This window comes from Lissotriton vulgaris, chromosome 1_1, assembly GCF_964263255.1.
Source record: "Lissotriton vulgaris chromosome 1_1, aLisVul1.2, whole genome shotgun sequence".
NCBI classification, from domain to species: domain Eukaryota; kingdom Metazoa; phylum Chordata; class Amphibia; order Caudata; family Salamandridae; genus Lissotriton; species Lissotriton vulgaris.
This window is the reverse complement of record NC_141685.1, coordinates 1,997,860,224-1,997,880,340: the sequence shown is the minus strand read 5'-3', so window position 1 is coordinate 1,997,880,340 and position 20,117 is coordinate 1,997,860,224. Positions and strand designations below refer to the sequence as shown.

Here is a 20,117-nt window from a genome sequence, read left to right as displayed (position 1 = left end):
TGGGGGCTTTCTTGACTTAAAAGGTTAGAAGCAAAAAGTTCACGGGTCAGTTCATAGGGGATTTACTGTGGAAGGTTACAGTTACATTTTTCCCTTCCACCTTGCGGGCGGTTGGTGTTGTGAAGACTACCCATCTGAAAGAAACACGTTAGTGATAGATTCCTTACCTTAGAATTACCCACAGGCGTCAAACTGGATCCGGAAAGTTTTTGTCAACAGTACCCCTGCGCGTCGGTAGGCGTTGTCGTGCGGCTCCGCGTACGTCGTTGACGTCCTAGTCGCCGAGGACGATGTTGCTGGAGCTACTTAGACACGCCCACAAACGGTGATGTCAGTTCTTTTTTTTTCCGCGCCAGCAAGCACAAATCCGGAGAGAGCAGTACCGCCTGTCACTTTTTGACTGAGGTATTTTTGGAGCTTTTTGTTTCTGTTTTTCGATACTTCAACTCCTGGTGTATAGGGATGCCCGGTTTTAAGTCTTGGTCGGCTTGTCCCCGCACAATGTCGGTGACGGACCCGCACCGTTAGTGTCTCTACTGCCTGGGGCGCGACCACGATGCCGAGTTGTGCCCCGAATGCCAGGCCATGGCTCCGAAAACTTTGCGGGAGGTGTCCCGAAAGTTGCTGGAGGCCTGGGAGTCGGCTCTGCTCAGTTGAAAGTCCTGGTCCCGTCCGAGGTCGAGAGACTGGTCGCGGATCCGCCATCACCATCGTTGGACGAAGTCTTCACACTCCGAGTCAGGTAAAGCTAAGCACAAGAAGTTGAAGAAGCGTTGTCGCTCTTCGCCTTCCTCTAGCCTGTCTTGCGACACGGCTCAGGGTGCGGGTGGTACCACCCCCGCGGCTCCGGCAGAGCCTAAGCAGTTGCCAATGGCCTACCGCCCTTTCGGGGTCCATTGGCGACTCCGGCACAGTTGCAGGAATTCCTGTCAGCCATGGCACGAGTCTTTGGGTGATTGGGCCCCTTCGGCATGCCTTTGGGCCCCGGGGGTCCGACTGGGGGTCCTCGCTCTTCGACGTCGAGAGACCCCCATGGATCCATGCATGGATCCCAGCCAATGTCGGTTTGCTTTGTATGACCTTCACAGTCCCCTGCTTCCACCCCTACGTGGAGACGGTGCTGGACCGATATCAATCGACGCCAATTCTGACGCCGTTAGGGAATTTCTTTCCCTTTCTCCATCCGCCTCCCTCTTTTCCGCCTGCCCGCAGGTTGGGGAGGACTAGGAAGGGTCTGAGGACCCTCAGGCAGCCTAGCGCGAGTTAGACCCAGACTGGAACGGGGATTTGGAGGATGTAGGTGACTTGGATTTTACTCCAGAACCTGGCACACTGTCTCCTTCTACAGTGGCTACGGAGGAAGGTGGTACATATTCTGTGGTGTTGCGTAGAACAGCCGAGGCTCTCCACCTCGAGCTCCCTACAGTGGCCGTCAGGACTAACCTCCTGACAGAAGTGTTCCGGCCAGCATCTTCCTCTACGGAGCCCCTGCTGCCCTTTAATTTAATGACGCACTTTCGGACGTTCGTTTGGGCACCTGGTCTAGGCCCAACACAGGGGCTCCTGTGGACAAGAACGTGGCCCGACAACATCGCCAGTCCCGGCCGACCCAAGTTCAAGATGCTTACACTTGCTCAGGTCTTGTTGGCGCTAGACCCGCAAGACTGGATGGTGGCGTTGGACTTGCAGGACGCTTATTTTCATATCCCCGTCCTGCAAGTCCACCGGCGTTACCTGCAGTTCAAGGTAGGACACGAGCACTTTCAGTTCACTGTGCTCCTCTTCGGCCTTACCCGGTCCCTCGGGTGTTCATGAAAGTGATGGCGGTGGTCGCAGCTCATCTGCGCAGATCAGGGGTTTCAGTCTTCCCCTACCTCGACGACTGGTTGTTGAAGGCGGGCTCGCCCCAGGCAGTCGTCTTCCACCTCCAGACTACGGCCGACCTCCTGCATTTGCTGGGGTTCTCAATCAACGTGCCAAAGTTGCACCTGATTCCCTCTCAGAAGCTCCTCTTTATCGGAGCGGTTCTGGACACGGCGCAGTTTCAGGTTTATCCTCCCGAGCAGTGGGTCCGGGACATTCGGGCTATGATCCCTATCTTTCAGCCCTGGTCCTGGGTTTCGGTCAGCATGACCTTGAGGCTGCTGGGCCTCATGGCCTCCTGCATCCTGCTGACCAATCATGCCAGATGGCATATGTGGGCTCTGCAGTGGGACCTAAAGTTCCAGTGGGCGCACCATCAAGGGGACCTGTCCGAGCACGTACAGATCTCGGAGGGCACTGCACATCGGTGGCAGTGGTGGCTCACAAACTGACATTGGGTCAGCGGCAGATCCCTCTCCCTTCCCCAACCTGAGCATACAGTGGTGACAGATGCGTCCCTCCTGGAATAGCCTAAGAACAACTGGGGTCGGCTCATAGTCAGTATGGCTGAGCCAAAATCAGAAATAAACAAAGAGGGATGCCAATACTGAACGTATCTTTAAATGGGTAAAGTAACCACCAGAGCAAAGACCATCCGTCAGAGCTAAGATATGCTATTAAATAGCTTTTTATTGTTTATTTTTATGAAAACGTATATTTGTTTTAGTCATATACTTTTAAACTTTTTTTGAAGAACATAACAACTATTTTTAGACAACAAACAGTGAAGTATTAAAATTTAGACACACATACCAGCCTCAATCGTATCTCATTCATGAATGAGATACGATTGAGGCTGGTATGTGTGTCTAAATTTTAATACTTCACTGTTTGTTGTCTAAAAATAGTTGTTATGTTCTTCAAAAAAAGTTTAAAAGTATATGACTAAAACAAATATACCTCATTCATGAATGAGATACGATTGAGGCTGGTATGTGTGTCTAAATTTTAATACTTCACTGTTTGTTGTCTAAAAATAGTTGTTATGTTCTTCAAAAAAAGTTTAAAAGTATATGACTAAAACAAATATACGTTTTCATAAAAATAAACAATAAAAAGCTATTTAATAGCATATCTTAGCTCTGACGGATGGTCTTTGCTCTGGTGGTTACTTTACCCATTTAAAGATACGTTCAGTATTGGCATCCCTCTTTGTTTATTTCTCCTCCCGGAATAGGGCGGCCATATGGGAGAGGCAGAGATCAGAGGTCTCTGGTCTCCGGCAGAGTCCAAGCTCCATATCAACCTTCTGGGGCTCCGGGCAATCCTACTTGCACTGAAGGCATTCCTTCCCTCTGTCAAGCGGAGAGTAGTGTGGGTGTTCACAGACAACACTACCTCCATGTTGTATCACAACAAGCAAGGCGGGTGGGGTTGTGGAACCTATGTCAGGAGGCTCTGCGTCTCTGGACATGGCTGGAACGTCAAAGCATTTCTTTGACGGTTCAACACTTGGCAGGTTTTTTGAATGCCAGGGCGGACAAACTCAGCCACAGGTGCATGATGGATCTCAAATGGCGCCTTCACTCGGAGGTGGCGCACGGTCTCTTTCAACAGTGGGGCGAGCCTTGGTTAGATCTATTCGCCACCGAAGAGAATGCGCAAAGTCATCTCTTCTGCGAGGTTGGAATTTCGAGGCGACACTTGCTCGGTGACGCCTTTCGTCACGAGTGGAGCTGCGGCCTATTGTACACCTTTTCGCCTATACCACTTCTCTCCAGAGTGCTGAAGACGATCAGGCGCTACCGGCCCAAGTCATTCTTGTGGCCCCAGACTGGGCTTGAAGAGTTTGGTATCCCGAGCTACCCAGTGTGAGCCCGATCTGACTGCCTCTTCGGGAGGATCTTCTGTCGCAGCAGCAGGGGGCGGTCCTCCACCCAAACCTGTCCAGCCTCCACCTACAGACATGGAGATTGAGCGGCGACAGTTGATTCCATTTGACTTGCCTCCTGAAGTCTGTGATATCATTCTGGCAGCTTGGTGTCCCTCCGCTAAAGCAGTATATGCCTGCAGGTGGAACAAATCTGTGGCATGGTGCACAGCAAAGGCTGTGGATCTCCTTTCTGCCCCTCTTTCAGAAGTCCTTTTGTTCCTTCTTTCTCTGACCCAGCGGGGCTCTACTCTGAGCACTATTCGGATTTTCTCAGGCTCCCTGATCAGCCCTCTCTTTTCAAGTCCCCTGTTGTAAATAGATTTCTAAAAAGCCATTACACACCTTTTCCCTCCTAGTCCGTTTGTTATGGCTCAGTGGGACTTGAATCTAGTTGTTACTTATTTGATGTGCGCTCCTTTTAGGTTTCAAGTATTTTATTGCATCATTGTAAAGGAAAAACAATATAAACCAACAACTACAGTTGTCTCGATAGGGGTAGTGCAAATAGTTCGCTACAGGGGTGCGGCCTGCAAATACAGAGCGATAAGTCCAGCATTTCTCAGTGCTTTATATCAGGCGCACATGCGGGTGAGACAATTCCAAAAACCAACTCTCCCTTACCCAACTCCCCCCCCCCCCCCCCACCCCCCATTACCGAACCCCACCCCCACCCTCCGTACTGTGCTAAGAACGTCACACTTCTCCAACTTTGCGGTATGTCCACCCCCTTCGCTTCTACTTTCTTCTTGAATATTTCATGTGGGCGGGGCTGCCGGGGATGTCAACCGTAGCAGCCTGAGGTATCTGGGACAGGTAATCTCCCTGAATTCGGATTGCAACAGTGTATGGAATGGCAACCACAACTCCTCAAATGTGTCCACCTCTCCCGCCACCATGAGGGACATCTTTTCCATTCCCAGGACATGCCACAATCGGTGTAACCAACCAACAGCAGTGGGAAGCGTGGTAGTACGCCAGTGAATGAGTATGTTTTGGATTGCCGAGCCTAAAGCGATCGCTATCTGTCTGCCTTTCTTAGATTTCAGGGGATACATCAGGCCGTTGGGCAGACCTAGCAGAACATAGGCAGGGAAGCGTGGCAATTCAATTTCAAAGCATCGGTCTACCTCCTCCCAATAGGGACTCAATAAAGGGCATTCCCATAGGACATGAGTAAGTGTGCCAATCTGTCCACAGTCTCGCCAACAGGTCTGTGGAATGTTATGATTCATTTCGTGCAATCCTGCGGGGGTATAATACCAGTAGGTGGAGAGCTTCGTGAACGTTTCAGTGAGCCCAGTGTGGTAAGCGGAGTGTCGTGCGCGGTAGGAAATGTGATCCCAGTCAGTGTGGCTCAGTGGCCTTCCAAGTTCCCGTTCCCAGCGCTCCCGTCCGGGATTGTAGATGTGAAATGGAGGGGGCTGCAGGAGCTTATAGAGATCTGAGATGAGCTTGGCGTCTGAGAAACGCGTCACCAGCCATCGCTCATAAGGCGTGAGCTTCCGGTCTGCTAGGTCGCGCACCTGCGGTTGGAGTGCCCAGTGACGCACCTGCGTTCCGTTTCGGGTAGGTTGAACTCTCGACGAAGGTCCTGGAAGGGTATGGCGCCCTCCGGGCCATACATGTGAAACAGTGCGGAGCACCGAGCCGCTCGCCAGAGCGCAAAGGCTCCGGGCTCCATGCCGGGGCCAAAGTCTGGGTTCTCCACTATCGGGGTAAACGGAGATGGAAAGGTGGTGAGTTCATGTTTGCTATTCACAGCATCCCACACCTGAAGTGGAACCCGCGTAACGAAGGACGCATAAAGGTTGGGGGGGGGGCGGTGGGGTCTGCGCAAGAAGGGCACCTCCCGTAGCGTCCTGCCCGCCACCGCCTGATCTTGGAATAACCAATGTTGGTCAGATTCCCACCTGCTCCACTCCACCAGATACCGTAGTTGCACCTCCTGAAAATATTTGTGCAGGTCCGGAATGCCGAGTCCACCGGACTCAGGTGACAGCGTGGACAAGGCTCTCTTGAGCCTGGGTTTGCGGCCTTGCCACACAAAGCGTGCGATATCCGTCTGGGCCTGTCTAATCCACCCCTTAGGGGGTTGAAGCGGGAGGGCCCGAAAGAGATATAGGACTTGCGGTAGAAGGGTCATTTTCACCACGGCTATTCTGCCCAGCAGCGATAGCGTTCCTTTGTCCCAGCGGCTTAATTCTTCCTTGAGTTTCTTGCCTAAGGCCGTGTAATTGGCCGTCACCATGGCAGGAATAGAGGGCGCCAGAAGGATGCCCAGATAGGGCACCAGATCCCTAGACCAGCTCAGGGGGAAGAGTCTCTGCAGTTCAGTTCTCGTGGTGGTAGATAGCGAGATATCAAGGGCCTCCGATTTCCCCAAGTTCTCTTTAAAGCCCGCCACCGTGGCAAAGTTCTCCAACTCGGCGATGCAGGCGGGGAGCGACTTTCCAGGATCATCAAGTGTTAAAATCACATCGTCCGCATAGAGACTGAGGGTGTGAACAAATTCCCCCATTCGGATGCCCATCACTTCAGGGATCTGACGAATCCTCTGAGCAAATGGCTCCATATAGAGGGCGAAGAGGAGCGGTGACAGCGGGCACCCCTGTCTGGTGCCTCTCTCTATCATGAACTTTCGGGAGCTGCAACCATTCACTCTCACCACTGCAGATGGGAATCTATAGCAGTTGAATATCCAGTGTCGCAACCGCTCCCCCACACCTAGCTTACACAGCACTGTCTCTAGGTATGGCCAGTGCACCCGGTCAAACGCTTTCTCCGCGTCTATGTAGAGCAACATGCGTTCTCCGGGGATCCTTGAGGCCTTCTCCAGTATATGGACCACCCGTTTGGTATTGTCAATCGTCTGTCTACCGGGAACAAACCCCGCCTGATCCGGGTCAACCAGCCCCGGCAGGTGGAGTGCCAGAAGTGCCGCGAGGACCCCGGTGTACAGCTTGAGGTCCACGTTTAGGAGCGAGATCGGGCGGTAGGAACCGCACTCGGTCCGGTTCTTGCCCGGCTTCGGGATCACCGATACTGTCGCCTGGAGTAAGTCCGGAGGGATAGCCCCCGGCTCAGAGATCGAATTGAAGAGGCGCGTCAACAGCGGCGCCAGGTCCTGGCAGAATGTTTTATAGAAGAGAGGGGTGTACCCATCAGGTCCCGGGGCCTTCCCAAGTTTGGGTCTGGAAATAGCCATGATCACCTCTTCAATCCTGATCTCCCTCTCCAAGTGCTGGGTTTGTTCTGAGGTAAGGGAAGGGAGATCGACCGACTCCAGATAGTCAGTCTTGGCTTGCACCGAGGGGGGCACACCCGTGTAGAGATCGGCGTAGTACTGACGGAAGCCGTCCGCAATCTCGTCATCCTCAGTGGCCGTTCCCCCGTCGGGAAGCGACAGCTCTTTCACGCAGTGTTTCTGGTGCTGTATGCGAAGCTTATTCGCAAGGAGCCGGCCACACCTATCACCGCCGGTATAGTACTTATGTTTCAGGCGTAACACCGCGTATTCTGCTCTATCCATGTCCAGTGCGGACAGAAGCTTCCGGGCGGCTTTAAGTTGCCTCCAGACTCTGGGGGCCCCTGTTCTTTGGTGCACCTGTTCCAACTCCCTCACTTTGCTCGTAAGTTCGTCCCGTTTTAGCTGTCGTTCCTTATTCTCCGCTGAGGAAACCGCGATGAAGTCGCCGCGGAGTACCGCCTTCAAGGCGGCCCATTGCGTCGCGCGAGTGGTGTCGTCATTATCGTTGTGTTGTCGGTATTCAGCTATCGAATCGCGTATACGTTTTACTACTGACTGCTTATGTAGCAGTGCGTCCCTGAGACACCAGACCCCTCGCGAGGGAGAGACAGGGGGCAGTCGAAAAGTGCCCACTACCGGGGCATGATCCGATATGGAAAGTACCCCCACATCAGAGGCCATGGCCAGCTCGTAGACTGGACCCGTCACCAGGAGATGATCCAGCCTCGCGTAGGATTTATGGGCGTGTGAATAGTGTGAATAGGCCCGGGCCGTAGGGTGGAGGCGTCGCCACAGATCATGTAGATCAAGATCTTCCATGTGGGACCTGATCAGTTGCGAGAATTTCCCCGCCTGTAAGCGTCTCTGTGTCGACCTGTCTAGGGGTGCGTCGAAGACCATATTCAGGTCTCCCCCAAGAATAATATGCCTATCCGGAGTGGTCACCACCTCCTCCAGGGCCTTGTGTAGAAACTGTTCCTGACGGTCGTTAGGGCTATATATCGAGCCGACAGTGAACACCAGACCACCTACTTTGACCCTGTAAGCCAGGAGCCTCCCTCTCTGTTCGGCCACCTTATGTAGAATCTCCCCTTTAAACTTTCTAGACACCAGAACTGCAACCCCCGCCGTTTTGGAGGTATTGGAGGAGAAGAACTGCGTGGGGAATATCGGTGTTCGCAGTCTGTGGCAATCTTTGGCTAGGAGGTGGGTCTCCTGTAAGAGACAAATATCTGCCTGGGTATCATCAAGTAGGGCCAATACTGCCTTTAGTTTGACTGGGTTATTCAGCTCCTTCACATTTAAGGTTAGAATCTTAAGGGCCATCAATGAGGAGGATAAAGGCAGTGCTTAGCAAGGCGGGCTCGGCCTTGTAGGGGAGGCCTCATGGTCAACAGTGTGTGAAAGTGGCGTGCAGTGAAAGCAAATGGTACTACAGCACAGTACGGTTCTCGTTTCCCTTCCCCCCCACACCAAGAACTTCCCCCCCAAACCCAACTCCACCCCACCACCCCCTCTGCTGTGCAACTCCCCGAACCCCAAACCCCTCAAATCAACTCCCACACCCACCCCCTTCACACCCAACCGTTCAAAGAACTCCAGTGTCCCAGGCCGGTCCTCAACTGACAAGTCTGTGGAAAGTTAAGTAAGTCGACGTCCAGCCACAACCCTTTCCCTCCCGCCGCCCTCCATCCCCGGAACCCTCGCACCTGCAATGAAGATGAGTCTTCTGTAATCTCCCCCCAGAGTACGTTCAAGCCGTCAAGGCCACTTCACCAGTCGACGTGCTTCTGGACGCCTCCTGAATGGCGCTGTCCATGTCTGCCCGGACTGTGGGTGAGTCGGGCCTCGTGGGTGGAGGTGGGGATCGCCGTCCTCTGATCGATTGCCAGCCGTCCCTTGTGCTGCGCCTACGACGAGGCGTTGGAGTGTCTTCGTCCGTTACGGTAATTCCCAGCACCCCGCAGACGTCCTGGAGGGATCGGAGCTGGTGCAGAGTCCCATTCCACCGGAAGATAAGCCGAAAGGGATGGCCCCAAGAGCACTGCGTTTCATGCTCTCGTAAAACGTCTGTGGCTATTTTGAAGGCTTTGCGTTTTTGTAGCGTTATTGTGGACAAGTCTTGATACAGGGCCACTTGATGGCCTCGGAAACGTAGGGGGTGCTGTCACCAGGCTTCCCAGATGATCCGCTCCTTCAGGGGGAAGTCCGGTAGAAAGGCCAAAATGTCCGGAGGTGGCGCCTAGGATCGCCGCGGTAAGCCCACCCTATGAGCTCTGTCAATTCGGATAGGGAATTCTCCAGCTTCGCCCAGTATTTCGCGAAATAGGTCCTTCAGGTAAGCAGCTACATCCTCCCCCTCTTCTCTGGATGGAACGCCACGGACCCGGATGTTATTGCGCCTAGACCTGTTTTCAAGGTCCTTGGCGTGGGCCTGGAGGTCGATCTGCTGATCCCTGAGTCTCAGGACCTCCTGCTGCTGGTGTGTGATCTCCTCATCTCGGGAGTGGCCAGCTTCCTCTACAGTGTTCACTCTTTCCCCCAAGGAGTCAACCTCTCTTCGGATTTCTCGGACCTCTCCGGTCACCTCCTGCTTCAGCGTCTAGAAGTCCTCCCTTAGTGAGCTAAATAGTGATTCCAAGAAAGATCTGATTACCGGAGGCTCCCCTCCATCCGCACCTCGAGAGCTGGTCGGGGGACTCGGGGCTGGTTGACTCCTGTTCTGTCTCGGGGTGCCCCTGCTCAGCATGTCTGTCAAGGTCCGGTCTCCCTTTTTACCCCCTCTGGTGTTCGACATCGTGGAGGTGGGGGCGCGTTGCAAGAGGGGGGCACTGACAAACTATTGTGCGGTATGATAGTGCATGGGTCAGGACCCACTCAGCAGTCTTCCCGGGAGTGGCGCTCCTCCGTGCAGGGCCTATTGGTGGTTTCCCTGGGCCGCTAGGGCGTCGATTCAAATAAGGGCCCGGCTGGTCGTCTCCAATTTAGGGTATTTCCAACTGCGTCACAAGGCCAGAATAAGTAGTTTGCCGCCGCGACAATGGAGTAATCCGCGTCTTCTCCGGGGGCCAGTCACTACGGAGGTAGGGCACCAACTCCCACTCCGGGCCGATGTTACTGCACTTCTATCGGGACCGGAGCTGCACTCCTCGTGTTACGGCGAAAGGCGCCAAAGGCTGGACCCCCTTCTGGTCACCGCTCGTCACCGCAATCACCGTGGCGGGCTCAGCCGCGTCCAGGGTCGGTCTGCCTCTTCCAGGGCCCAATGCCAAGTGAGGGGTGAGAAGGCAGGGGCCCTCTCTCGACTCGGGCCTCGTGTCCGTTTGCCTATTTCACGCCACAGGCCCTGTATAGGAGTCCACCCACAGCGTGGGGCCGGGCGGGGGTCAGTCTCTCGCAGATGTGAAAAGTGGGACCCTTCTGGATTCTTCTCGGCACCTCGTCCACCGCCGGCCGGCCGGGACTCAGGGCGGTGGTCCGGGGCAACCTCGGCGATTCAGGCCTCACGGCCTACCTGATCCCCAGCTTGGCGTTGCTGCCTGCCGGCTCCGCCCCCGTCGCTCTCCGGGTGGCTCGTCTCCCTTCCGCTGGGTGCCTTTGTGTCTGGGGCTCACCGGAGGCCAGCAATAGAAGCGACTGTGGGCCGTCGAGTCACGTTATGTCTCCGCAACTCCCCGCCGGACTTCTCCCAGTTCGTGGCTGGCGGCTCTTCGGAGCCTCGTCGTCACTGCGGCCCGCTCTCGATTTCAGGACGATTCCGGCGTAGCGCCTCCGCTCCAGCAAGGTCTCCGGAGGCTTCGGGTTGCTCCTCTGCACCGTCGACTGCTCTGGGCATTTAATCCGCTCGATCCGGGGGAGATCGGCGGTACGAGGCGCCGCAGGGTCACCGGGGACTCGGGAGCTCACGGCAAGAGCGTCCTCTCAGCCTGCCATCTTGGCCACGCCCCCATGTGCGCTCCTTTTGAGCCACTTCACAACTGTCCTCTTTGTTTATTGACTTTGAAAACTGCTTTCCTGGTTGCCATTACCTCCGCTAGGCGCGTAAGTGAGCTCCAGGCGCTTTCCTGTAAGCCTCCCTTTTTGACGGTTCATCCAGATAAGGTCGTGCTTCGCACTCGTCCATCCTTCTTGCCAAAGGTTGTCACTGCCTTTCACATCCGGCAGACCATCACTTTGCCCACCTTCTTTCTGCCTCTGCATCCTTTAAAAGAGGAAGAGAGGCTCCACCGTCTTGACCCAAAACGTGCGCTCTCGTTCTATCTAAAGCACACACAACAGTTCCAGGTGGATGACCAGCTCTTTGTTGGCTACGTGGGTGCCAAAAAAGGTTGGGCCGTGCACAAATGGACCATCTGTTGGTGGGGCGTTCTCTGTATCAAGGCCTGTTACTCATTGGCTAAGAAGGAGCCTCCTGTGGGCTGCGTGCTCATTCTACCAGGGCAACAGCAGCCACTACTGCCTTGGGACGCGGCGTTCCCTTGCAGGACACTTGTCAGGCAGCTACGTGGGTCTCGCTGTCACATTTACCAAACATTACTGCCTTGACAGTCAAGTCCGGAGAGACGGCGTCTTTTGCCGTTCTGTTCTCCATGACTTTCTGGTGTAATCGTGTGTGCAGACCCTCCACCGGGGTTAGTATTGCTGGGGTATCTATTCTAAGGTAAGGAATCTATGACTAACGTGTCTCTTTCAGATTCACAAGTTACTACTTGTGTAAAAATATAGCTGTAAGAGACATTAGTTAGTGATAGATTCCTTACCGCCCCACCCGTCCTCCCTGTTCTGCAACCTGATTTCTAGGGTTAAGGACATCCCTTTTTAGGTCCCTAGTTTCTTGGTGTAGGAGAGTAGGGTCTGAAATCCTATGATCACCCAGATTTTTTGCTTTTGTTTCACTGGTTTACGACTTTCTCTGGCTGTGGGCCTGCCAATCAGACCCACAGCCTGGCTGTTCTCTCTCTAAATTACAACATGTACCCTAGGTGCATTACCAATTGGTACTGGGCCACCTTGTCAGACCCTGTAACTCAGGGCATAGGTGTACCCAGGGCCTACCAGGGGCTGAAGCATGTATTATGCCACCCCTGACTGGCCTCCTAAATTAGACACAACTGGCTGCATGACAGCTGGGGCAAAGTCGTGTAATTACCCTTTGCTGTAGATATAGTATACCTATATCTAACCCTAAAAATGGACACACAGATCCCTATCAGTCACTCCTATGGCAGGCCTTGACAATCCTGAAGGCAGAGTGCTTGGAATCGTGTGAGATGGTGCTCTGGCATGAGCTGAGCCTGTCTGCAGCTTGCGGAACCAAGTCCTAATAGCTGTTCCATGATATTGCATACCATATACTCTTAAGTGCATTATAATCCTCGCGGTTAAATGCTATCTTTGGTATTGCTTTATCAAAACATGTCGAGTAAGGTGTCATACGAATTGGAATACTAACCCCTCGCCAATTCTGGCGACGGGGTTAGCATTCCACCCTTCTAGAGGGACACGACATGTATGTAACTGTGAACCCCGGTTAAAGTTAAACGAAGCCTCAGCTCCACAAAATGGATGCTGCCACCACAGACACGAGTCTGACCCCCTGCAGCTGGGAGTCCTTCCAGCGAGGGGAGCCTGGACAAAGGGTTTCCTGTCGAGGGCGGTGCTAGCACCGTCCCAGACAGGGTTTTGTGTATCCTGGGTAGGCAGGGCTTTACAGGAAGGTGACTGCTGAGTGGCACCCCGGTGCTCACTACGTATAGGCCGGTCAGAACCAGTTCCAGGGGCACACCAGCCCCTGGCCTGGGGAAAGTCCGGCATGGGAGAGGAGTGTAACCACCCCCCTCCTAGTCCCACCCATAGGCAGGACCTAGTCACCGGGTCAGCCCCTTTTCTTAGTATAAAGATAGGAGCGGGCCCCCTGTTCAAATTAGATCATCTTTGGAATCAAGACACGACTTTCTGCGAAAGGACATCAAGATTTCTTCTTCAAGATTCTCCCTTGTGGCTAAGGAGTAGTCACCCTGCATCCGCAGGCACCATCAAGAACACTGCGGTCTGCTGCAAGTCCTTCCTCAGGAATCCGACGACCCAGCACGACGAGACCCGGCTTCCCTGGCATCTCTGACCTCTACTCACCTCTACAGCCAAGCTGAGAACCGTGAGTGCGACGAGACCTCGAGGGACCGACGATCGCCAAGACTGCACGACTTCTTCACAACAAGCCCGCCGAGTGTCCCTCTGGTGAGTGCTTTGGGGTCCGAGAAGCCCCGACCCTGAGCCGCTCCAGCACCGAAGATCAGCCCTCCAGCATCTCCACGATCTGCGTGGGGCCCTTCTGCTTTTTGCTGCTCACCGCGTTGTTTGGCTACTAGCCCGCTGGCTTGTGGCCTTCTGAACGACGCCCGACGACATCACTGCTGCTGGTCTGGTTGCTCCAGACTGGCCCTTGCTTCCTTCCAAGAGAGAAGCACCCCGGACCCTCCTGGTCCACTCCAGACGCCATTTTGAGTCCACCGCGTGGGCTTGAATTTGCCAAGGCTTTGTTGCCCAATCCTGGGTCCAGCGACGCCGACAGCTTCATCCATCGTGGGACAGCTCGCTCCTCCATCCTGGTCGCCGACAACGCCTCCTGGTCCGTGAGATCTGCAGAGCACAGCGTCACCCACTCACCTAGTCGAGGTGACTACCATCCGGTGCCCTCCTGGTGCCACCTGACTACTGGCTAGTAGTCACGAACTTGGTCCCCTCTGCTTTCAGGTGTCATCTATCTTCAAGATCCAGGCTTGGATCACTTCGAACTCTCTTCACTGGTCGCCTGCCAGCATCTTTCTTTCAGGCTCCTGGTCCGTCTACGAGGATTCCCGACGTCTTTTGAGACCTATGCAGCTGCAGCCCCTGGGCTAGGTAACTTCGGCATTTCGGTGCCCCAGCATAGCCTCACTATCCAAGGGTCAGAATCCACTTTCGTTTTCCTCCTACCAGGTCGGGTTCGCCCGAGAACACTAACTCTGTGAAATCTAGCTACCATAGACTTTGTCCCGCATCACGCGTGAGAGTGCACACTCTGCACCCGTGTCCCCTGGGTCTCCTAGAAGTAATCTAACGATTCTATAGTCAAGTCCTAGCGATTCCAAAGCCTATTAGTACTGTACTTACCTGCTAGTAATTTTGCATTCCACTTTCAGAGTATATGGTTTTCCGTGCCCCTCGGGCATTTGTATATACTGTGCTAACTTAAGTATTTTCGTAAGAGTTTTGTTTTGTGCTTAGTACCCTGTCCTCATAAAGAGTACAGGGCTGTTGTGATTTTAATAAATACACTGTTTATTTTCATAACACTTGTGTGGTGTCCTTTCACTTGGTGTTCAAGGGTATATGTGTGGTATAACAGCTGGCTTAACACGCCCTCTCGAGTCTTTAGCCTAAGACTGCTCGTATCCACGCTACTAGGATAGCTGGTCTATAAGGTTGACTTACAACCAATCATCAATAAGGGTTGCTGGACTGATACATAGTGTTCACTAGAATAGTGAGCACTGCATATCAGGCCACCTTCTCACACTTGGCACTAGTGATCAGTTTCTTGCATGGCTCTGCGTTCCTGGCGCGGAAAGTCGTGTATAGAACTGACGTCAGCGCGCATGGGTGGTGCCTAAGTAGTGCCTGTGACGTCATCTCGGCGCTTACAACGCCAGCGACGGACGCAACGCCACCTACTGACGCTCAGAGGTACTGCTAGGAAAACTTTCCGGATCTAGTCTTACACCTGGGGATACTCTAAGTTAAGGAATCTATCACTAACTAATGTCTCTTACATATATATAGTTACACAAGTAGTAACTTATGGTTGCCTGGGTTTTAATCTAATGTGCCTGACCTCCTAGCTCATTCAGCTTTGAATATTATTTTTTATTTTAGCAAATTATCCCTTATGAGACAATGACCTAGAAAAAAAAGGACGCAAACATTAAAAACACTGGTATATTAAATACAGTAGAATTTAATATCGTTGTTTATCTGTCCCATTTGGCTGTAAACTTAAGCTCTACTGAATGAGGATTTTGAATATTTAACCCCTTCACTGCGGCGGCTATTCCGCCGCAGTGCTAAGGGGGGAGGACGGCCGAACGGCGGGTGCATGCTGGTGACGGAACCGCTCCGTCACCAGCGTCGGTTGCGCTGTGCTCATGACGGAGCGGTTCCGTCACGGCCCCGACCGCTCAATAGAACGCTCAGCGCAGGCGCGGAATACGCGCCGCGCCGGCGTGCCGTGACGGAACCGCTCCGTCATCAGCACAGCGCGACCGCGGCTGCTAACGGAGCGGTTCCGTCATCAGCAGGGGAGGGTTTAATGCAATTCTCCCCTTTTTTATTTGATATTATCATTTGTGGTTTAAAAAAATTGTCCTTTAATTTTAACTATTGTACTCATCCCCTTCAAAGATGATCAAGGGTAGTTTGAAGGAAGATAAAGCAGCGGGATCATGGCGAGATTGATGACACTGATTGGAAGGTGGTACAAAAGGGGGGTGGTGATGGACGGAGCATCTGAATCAATCAAACACTCACACCCAGTCAAAAGATCTGGGTTTAATCCATCACCGTTCTTTAGCCCACTCTGCCACCCCAGTTCAGACATGGCTATATGCAAATCAGTCTGACCCTGTGCCTCATGGGAACAGTCCAGCCCGAACTGCCAAGCCATGTCTTCCCTGGACCGGAAACAAGCTTCCGAGGACCGGTTTCTGGCATTCCAGCCGTCTTCAGCCCGGCTTGCTTGAATCCAGTGGCAAAGTGAGCAAGGGACTCACGTCTGAGCATACCCTGCCACACTTATGGCGGCCAAAAGCGGTACAAAAGGGGGGTGGTGATGGACGGAGCATCTGAATCAATCAAACAATCACACCCAGTCAAAAGATCTGGGTTTAATCCATCACCGTTCTTTAGCCCACTCTGCCACCCCAGTTCAGACATGGCTATATGCAAATCAGTCTGACCCTTTGCCTCATGGGAACAATCCAGCCCGAACTGCCAAGCCATGTCTTCCCTGGACCGGAAACAAGCTTCCGAGGACCGGTTTCTGGCATTCCAGCCGTCTTCAGCCCGGCTTGCTTGAATCCAGTGGCAAAGTGAGCAAGGGACTCACGTCTGAGCATACCCTGCCACACTTATGGCGGCCAAAAGCGGTACAAAAGACGTGAGTCCCTTGCTCACTTTGCCACTGGATTCAAGCAAGCCGGGCTGAAGACGGCTGGAATGCCAGAAACCGGTCCTCGGAAGCTTGTTTCCGGTCCAGGGAAGACATGGCTTGGCAGTTCGGGCTGGACTGTTCCCATGAGGCACAGGGTCAGACTGATTTGCATATAGCAATGTCTGAACTGGGGTGGCAGAGTGGGCTAAAGAACGGTGATGGATTAAACCCAGATCTTTTGACTGGGTGTGAGTGTTTGATTGATTCAGATGCTCCGTCCTTCACACCCCCTTTTGTACCACTGATTGGAAGGTAGCACCGATGCATCCGTGTGAGATTGTAATTAAGGCTTGTCTACGCCTCAAACAGTTTAAGATTCTACACAGAGTGGGTTTTGACTGTAGTAGATTATGCGCCATGGGTAGGGCACCCACGTGCCTGCCTACATTTCTCTAAGGCCGTGGTGTCCTTTCTACATACAATATGGGATTGCCCTCCAATTCGGCAATACTGGGCCAATTTCTCATAAGAGAGTTCCTGCATACTGGAATCACAAATCCCACTTGACCCAAAATATATATTGTTGGGTATCCCGAATGATGTTGATCTCCCCCGCACTAAACTCCTTACAGTGCGTGGTTTGGTGGAACAAAAGTCATCAGGAGCGTGGGGAGATGCTGGATCTATGCTTCTTTTCTCATATAGTGGGTGTCCTGTTGCCTCCTCTGCAGTCTCATAGACTCCTTTTACGGCCTTAAGATGCGTGGAGTCAGGGAGAAGGGGGAGAGTTCCTAGACATTCAACTAGGCCTGCCTCAACTAGTAGTCACCTAGCTCTATGTTGTGGTGGACACTGTTGCCATTACTGGGTTGTTGTGACAACCCAATACATTCTGTGTGTTTTGGTGTGGAGTTCAGTTGTTTTTTCAGCAGCTGCAACACTTTCGCCCTTTTTGTATTACTTTGATAGGTAGATGCGGTCTTCAGTGCGTCTTTTTGAACCTTGGTTTTTTTTGTATTTTTCATGTCTGTGCCTGGATAAAAATCTTTCTACACATGCTAAAAATGTATCACCTGCATCACGTATTTGCTGTCAATAGTGCCAGTTGCATGAGACTGTTTTATGATCATTGGTTAGCTGCATTAGGCAAAACAAGTGAAAAATAAAAACTTCATTAAAAAACGTGTCGTTTTGTAAAGCTATGTTCATCTATCCATGTTCAGCGAATGCCAGCTTTCCCCCTATGAGTTGATAATGGTGTTTTTTCTGTTTTGTAGCTTCGTTTAGTGAGCAGACCTCCGCTCCCAGTACCAGCAGTGGGTATCATAACCATACACCGCCAGCAAGAAGATGACATCCTCGCCAGAACATTCGCATAGAGCTATTGCTTATGGAAGTCTAGAGTTTGTTACAATGCCCAGTTTTATGTGACATACATGGTTTACTCAGGTTACTTTACTTCTAGAGCAAGCCTCAGTTTTATCTGTTTTTATAGAAAACGAATCAAATAATATTTTGGCTTCTTAAAGTGTTTCACACTATGTTGCTGAAGTAAAAATAAAATAAAAAATTCACCTGAATCTCAAACTTATATATCCACACTTTTGCACTGGAAATTAATATGCATACGAATGAACAAAGCTGACGATGTGCATATCTCCTCTAGAGGTTTTAAAGCAAAATGTGATTTTGTTTTCCCGAATATGTGCTTAGTGATACATTGCATTTTAGTTATTTAATCTTTACACCTGTAGAAAAAATGTTGCAAGGCTTGTTTGTGATTGGTGAGTGCCCAGTTGTCTTAATGTGGGAAATATTCCACAGTTTCCTGGTGACACCAAGAAGCTGTCATGAAATAATGATACATGTGATTGAAACGTAAGAGAATTGAAAGGTGATGTATGCCATCATGAAGAAAATGTAGTTTCTACCTCCGTTGAACCAGAGGCAGGTGCTGCTGTGGGACATATTTGCAGAGCAGTTCGGTGTGGCAAAAGCACAGATTGATAAATGTCATCTAAGTTTAGGATGAACGCCACGTACAGGAATCTGCTCAATTTTAAGATGGAGGTTAGGTCAGAAACCATTCATTGTGTGATGGCACAGAATGTTTAAAATTCAAGCAGACATCATGAAGCAAAGGTACATTCTGGAATGCTTATCGTTGGATAAGAACAGGGATGCATTAGTTTGTTACAGTGGCCAAGTCAATGGGTCTCAACAACCACGCTCACCCTCTTCCTCCTGTTGGACCCTATTACTCTCTCTCGTTCTTTTTCCAACCAACCCACCATTAGCTTCGTCACCTCTGTTGGGTGCACTGCAGAGAAGTTGGTGATTTGATAAAGATGAACTTTGGGCTCCCTTTCTATCTACTTCTCTCCCCTTCATCTACTTCTATCCCCTGTCAGTTGAATTTGTTGGTACTGGCTGGGTGGATATGAAAAGTTACCCAACTGTGGAGGGCTTGACTGATGTCACCCCAGAACTGTACTCAAACCCTAAATAAACACCCTTAAATCAACAGATGCACCACAAATTCCATTCCGTGAACGTACGTTCCAGTAGTCATAACCAACTTGACTGTGATGTGTGACGTGTATAAATACATGCTTCGTTTTTAGACCTAATTCAAGTGTTAATGCCTGATAAAAATGGTCTTATTCAGACTCCCAGAAGATGAAATATACTCAATGCAGAATAATACGAATTGAAACAATGGATAGCAATTCAAATGAGATTTTGTATCAGTACCTCATTATCTTGATAAGGATGTAAAGTGAATAAAAGATTTAACTGGTGGGCAAATGGGTGCAAGGACTACATTACAATTAGCATTGGACATACGCTTGGTTTACAAGAACAATAGATGCACTCTAGCTGTAATGTCCATAAAGAATGCAAGTTGATGTATTTTCTAGGCTAAACGAGGTAATTAGCAAGTAAATCAAATGTTCCAGTTGACTCAGTAACTTTTTACATTACTTCTCACTAATGGTTTTCTCTATTCATGGACATATGCAGTGTTCTTCTCTGTAATGTGTACACGGTGAGCTATTACGCGAGGTACTTGTAGAAACACTGCACTAAAATATGCAAATATAAGCCGAGGTACGGATCTCATTTTATGGCAGATAGTCTTTTGTGTGTGTGTGTGAGTGAATATATACAGGTGGAACGCAAGTCCTTCCTCAATTTTGACAATGTGAATGCAAATATAACATGGTGTCTTACACTAGTGCCGGTAACATTGAAAAAGGCACTTCCGCCGAAACGCGTCGGTTGCTGTAAAATAAAAAAGAACTTGCATTTCAAGCTGCCCGGAGTGCGGTTTTCTTTGTGCACGTCAAGTGCAACACTTGGATTTGAGCATTATATATATATATATATATATATATATATATATATATATATATATATATATATATATATATATATATATATATATATATATATATAAGCTCAAGGGCCGAAGCTGTTTGCTTTCAATACTCTTGGGTTCAGGAGGCAGAGTGTGTTCTGGTTGGAGAATCTTAAGAGGGCAGTTCAGTGATTCTTGGTCCAATGTTTATTTGTATCATCTCTTACTGTGTATTTAAATGTATTCTGTGATTCAGTAGTGAAAAGACATTTTTGAGTGTGTATTTTTGCATTACTTCTTGTTACTCTGATGGCTTCATATTTGTTACAATCTTTGCACGGAAACTTAATAAATGGAACATGATATAGAAGTATCTTTTCTTGTCTCTTAGGTGGTTAAAATCTGATAGAGACCTCTAGCCGCAGATTTCTCACCTTAGAATATTCCCCAGGCATCAGACTGGATCCGGAAATTGAGCAATACCTCTGCACTCTTGTATGTGGTGCTGAGCATTCTGCATCATCTG

General features: G+C 50.9%; 1 protein-coding gene across 1 annotated transcript in view; it reads left to right on the top strand.

The window, feature by feature from the left end:
• DHTKD1 (dehydrogenase E1 and transketolase domain containing 1) overlaps window positions 1-19,545 on the top strand; it is a 1,474,452-nt gene extending 1,454,907 nt beyond the window's left edge. The window contains exon 17 of the mRNA XM_086919908.1: window positions 17,508-19,545. Coding sequence (XP_086776034.1) covers window positions 17,508-17,609 — 102 coding nt within the window. The 3' untranslated portion in view covers window positions 17,610-19,545. The remainder of the gene's footprint in view (window positions 1-17,507) is intronic.
• The last annotated feature ends 572 nt before the right edge of the window (window positions 19,546-20,117 follow it).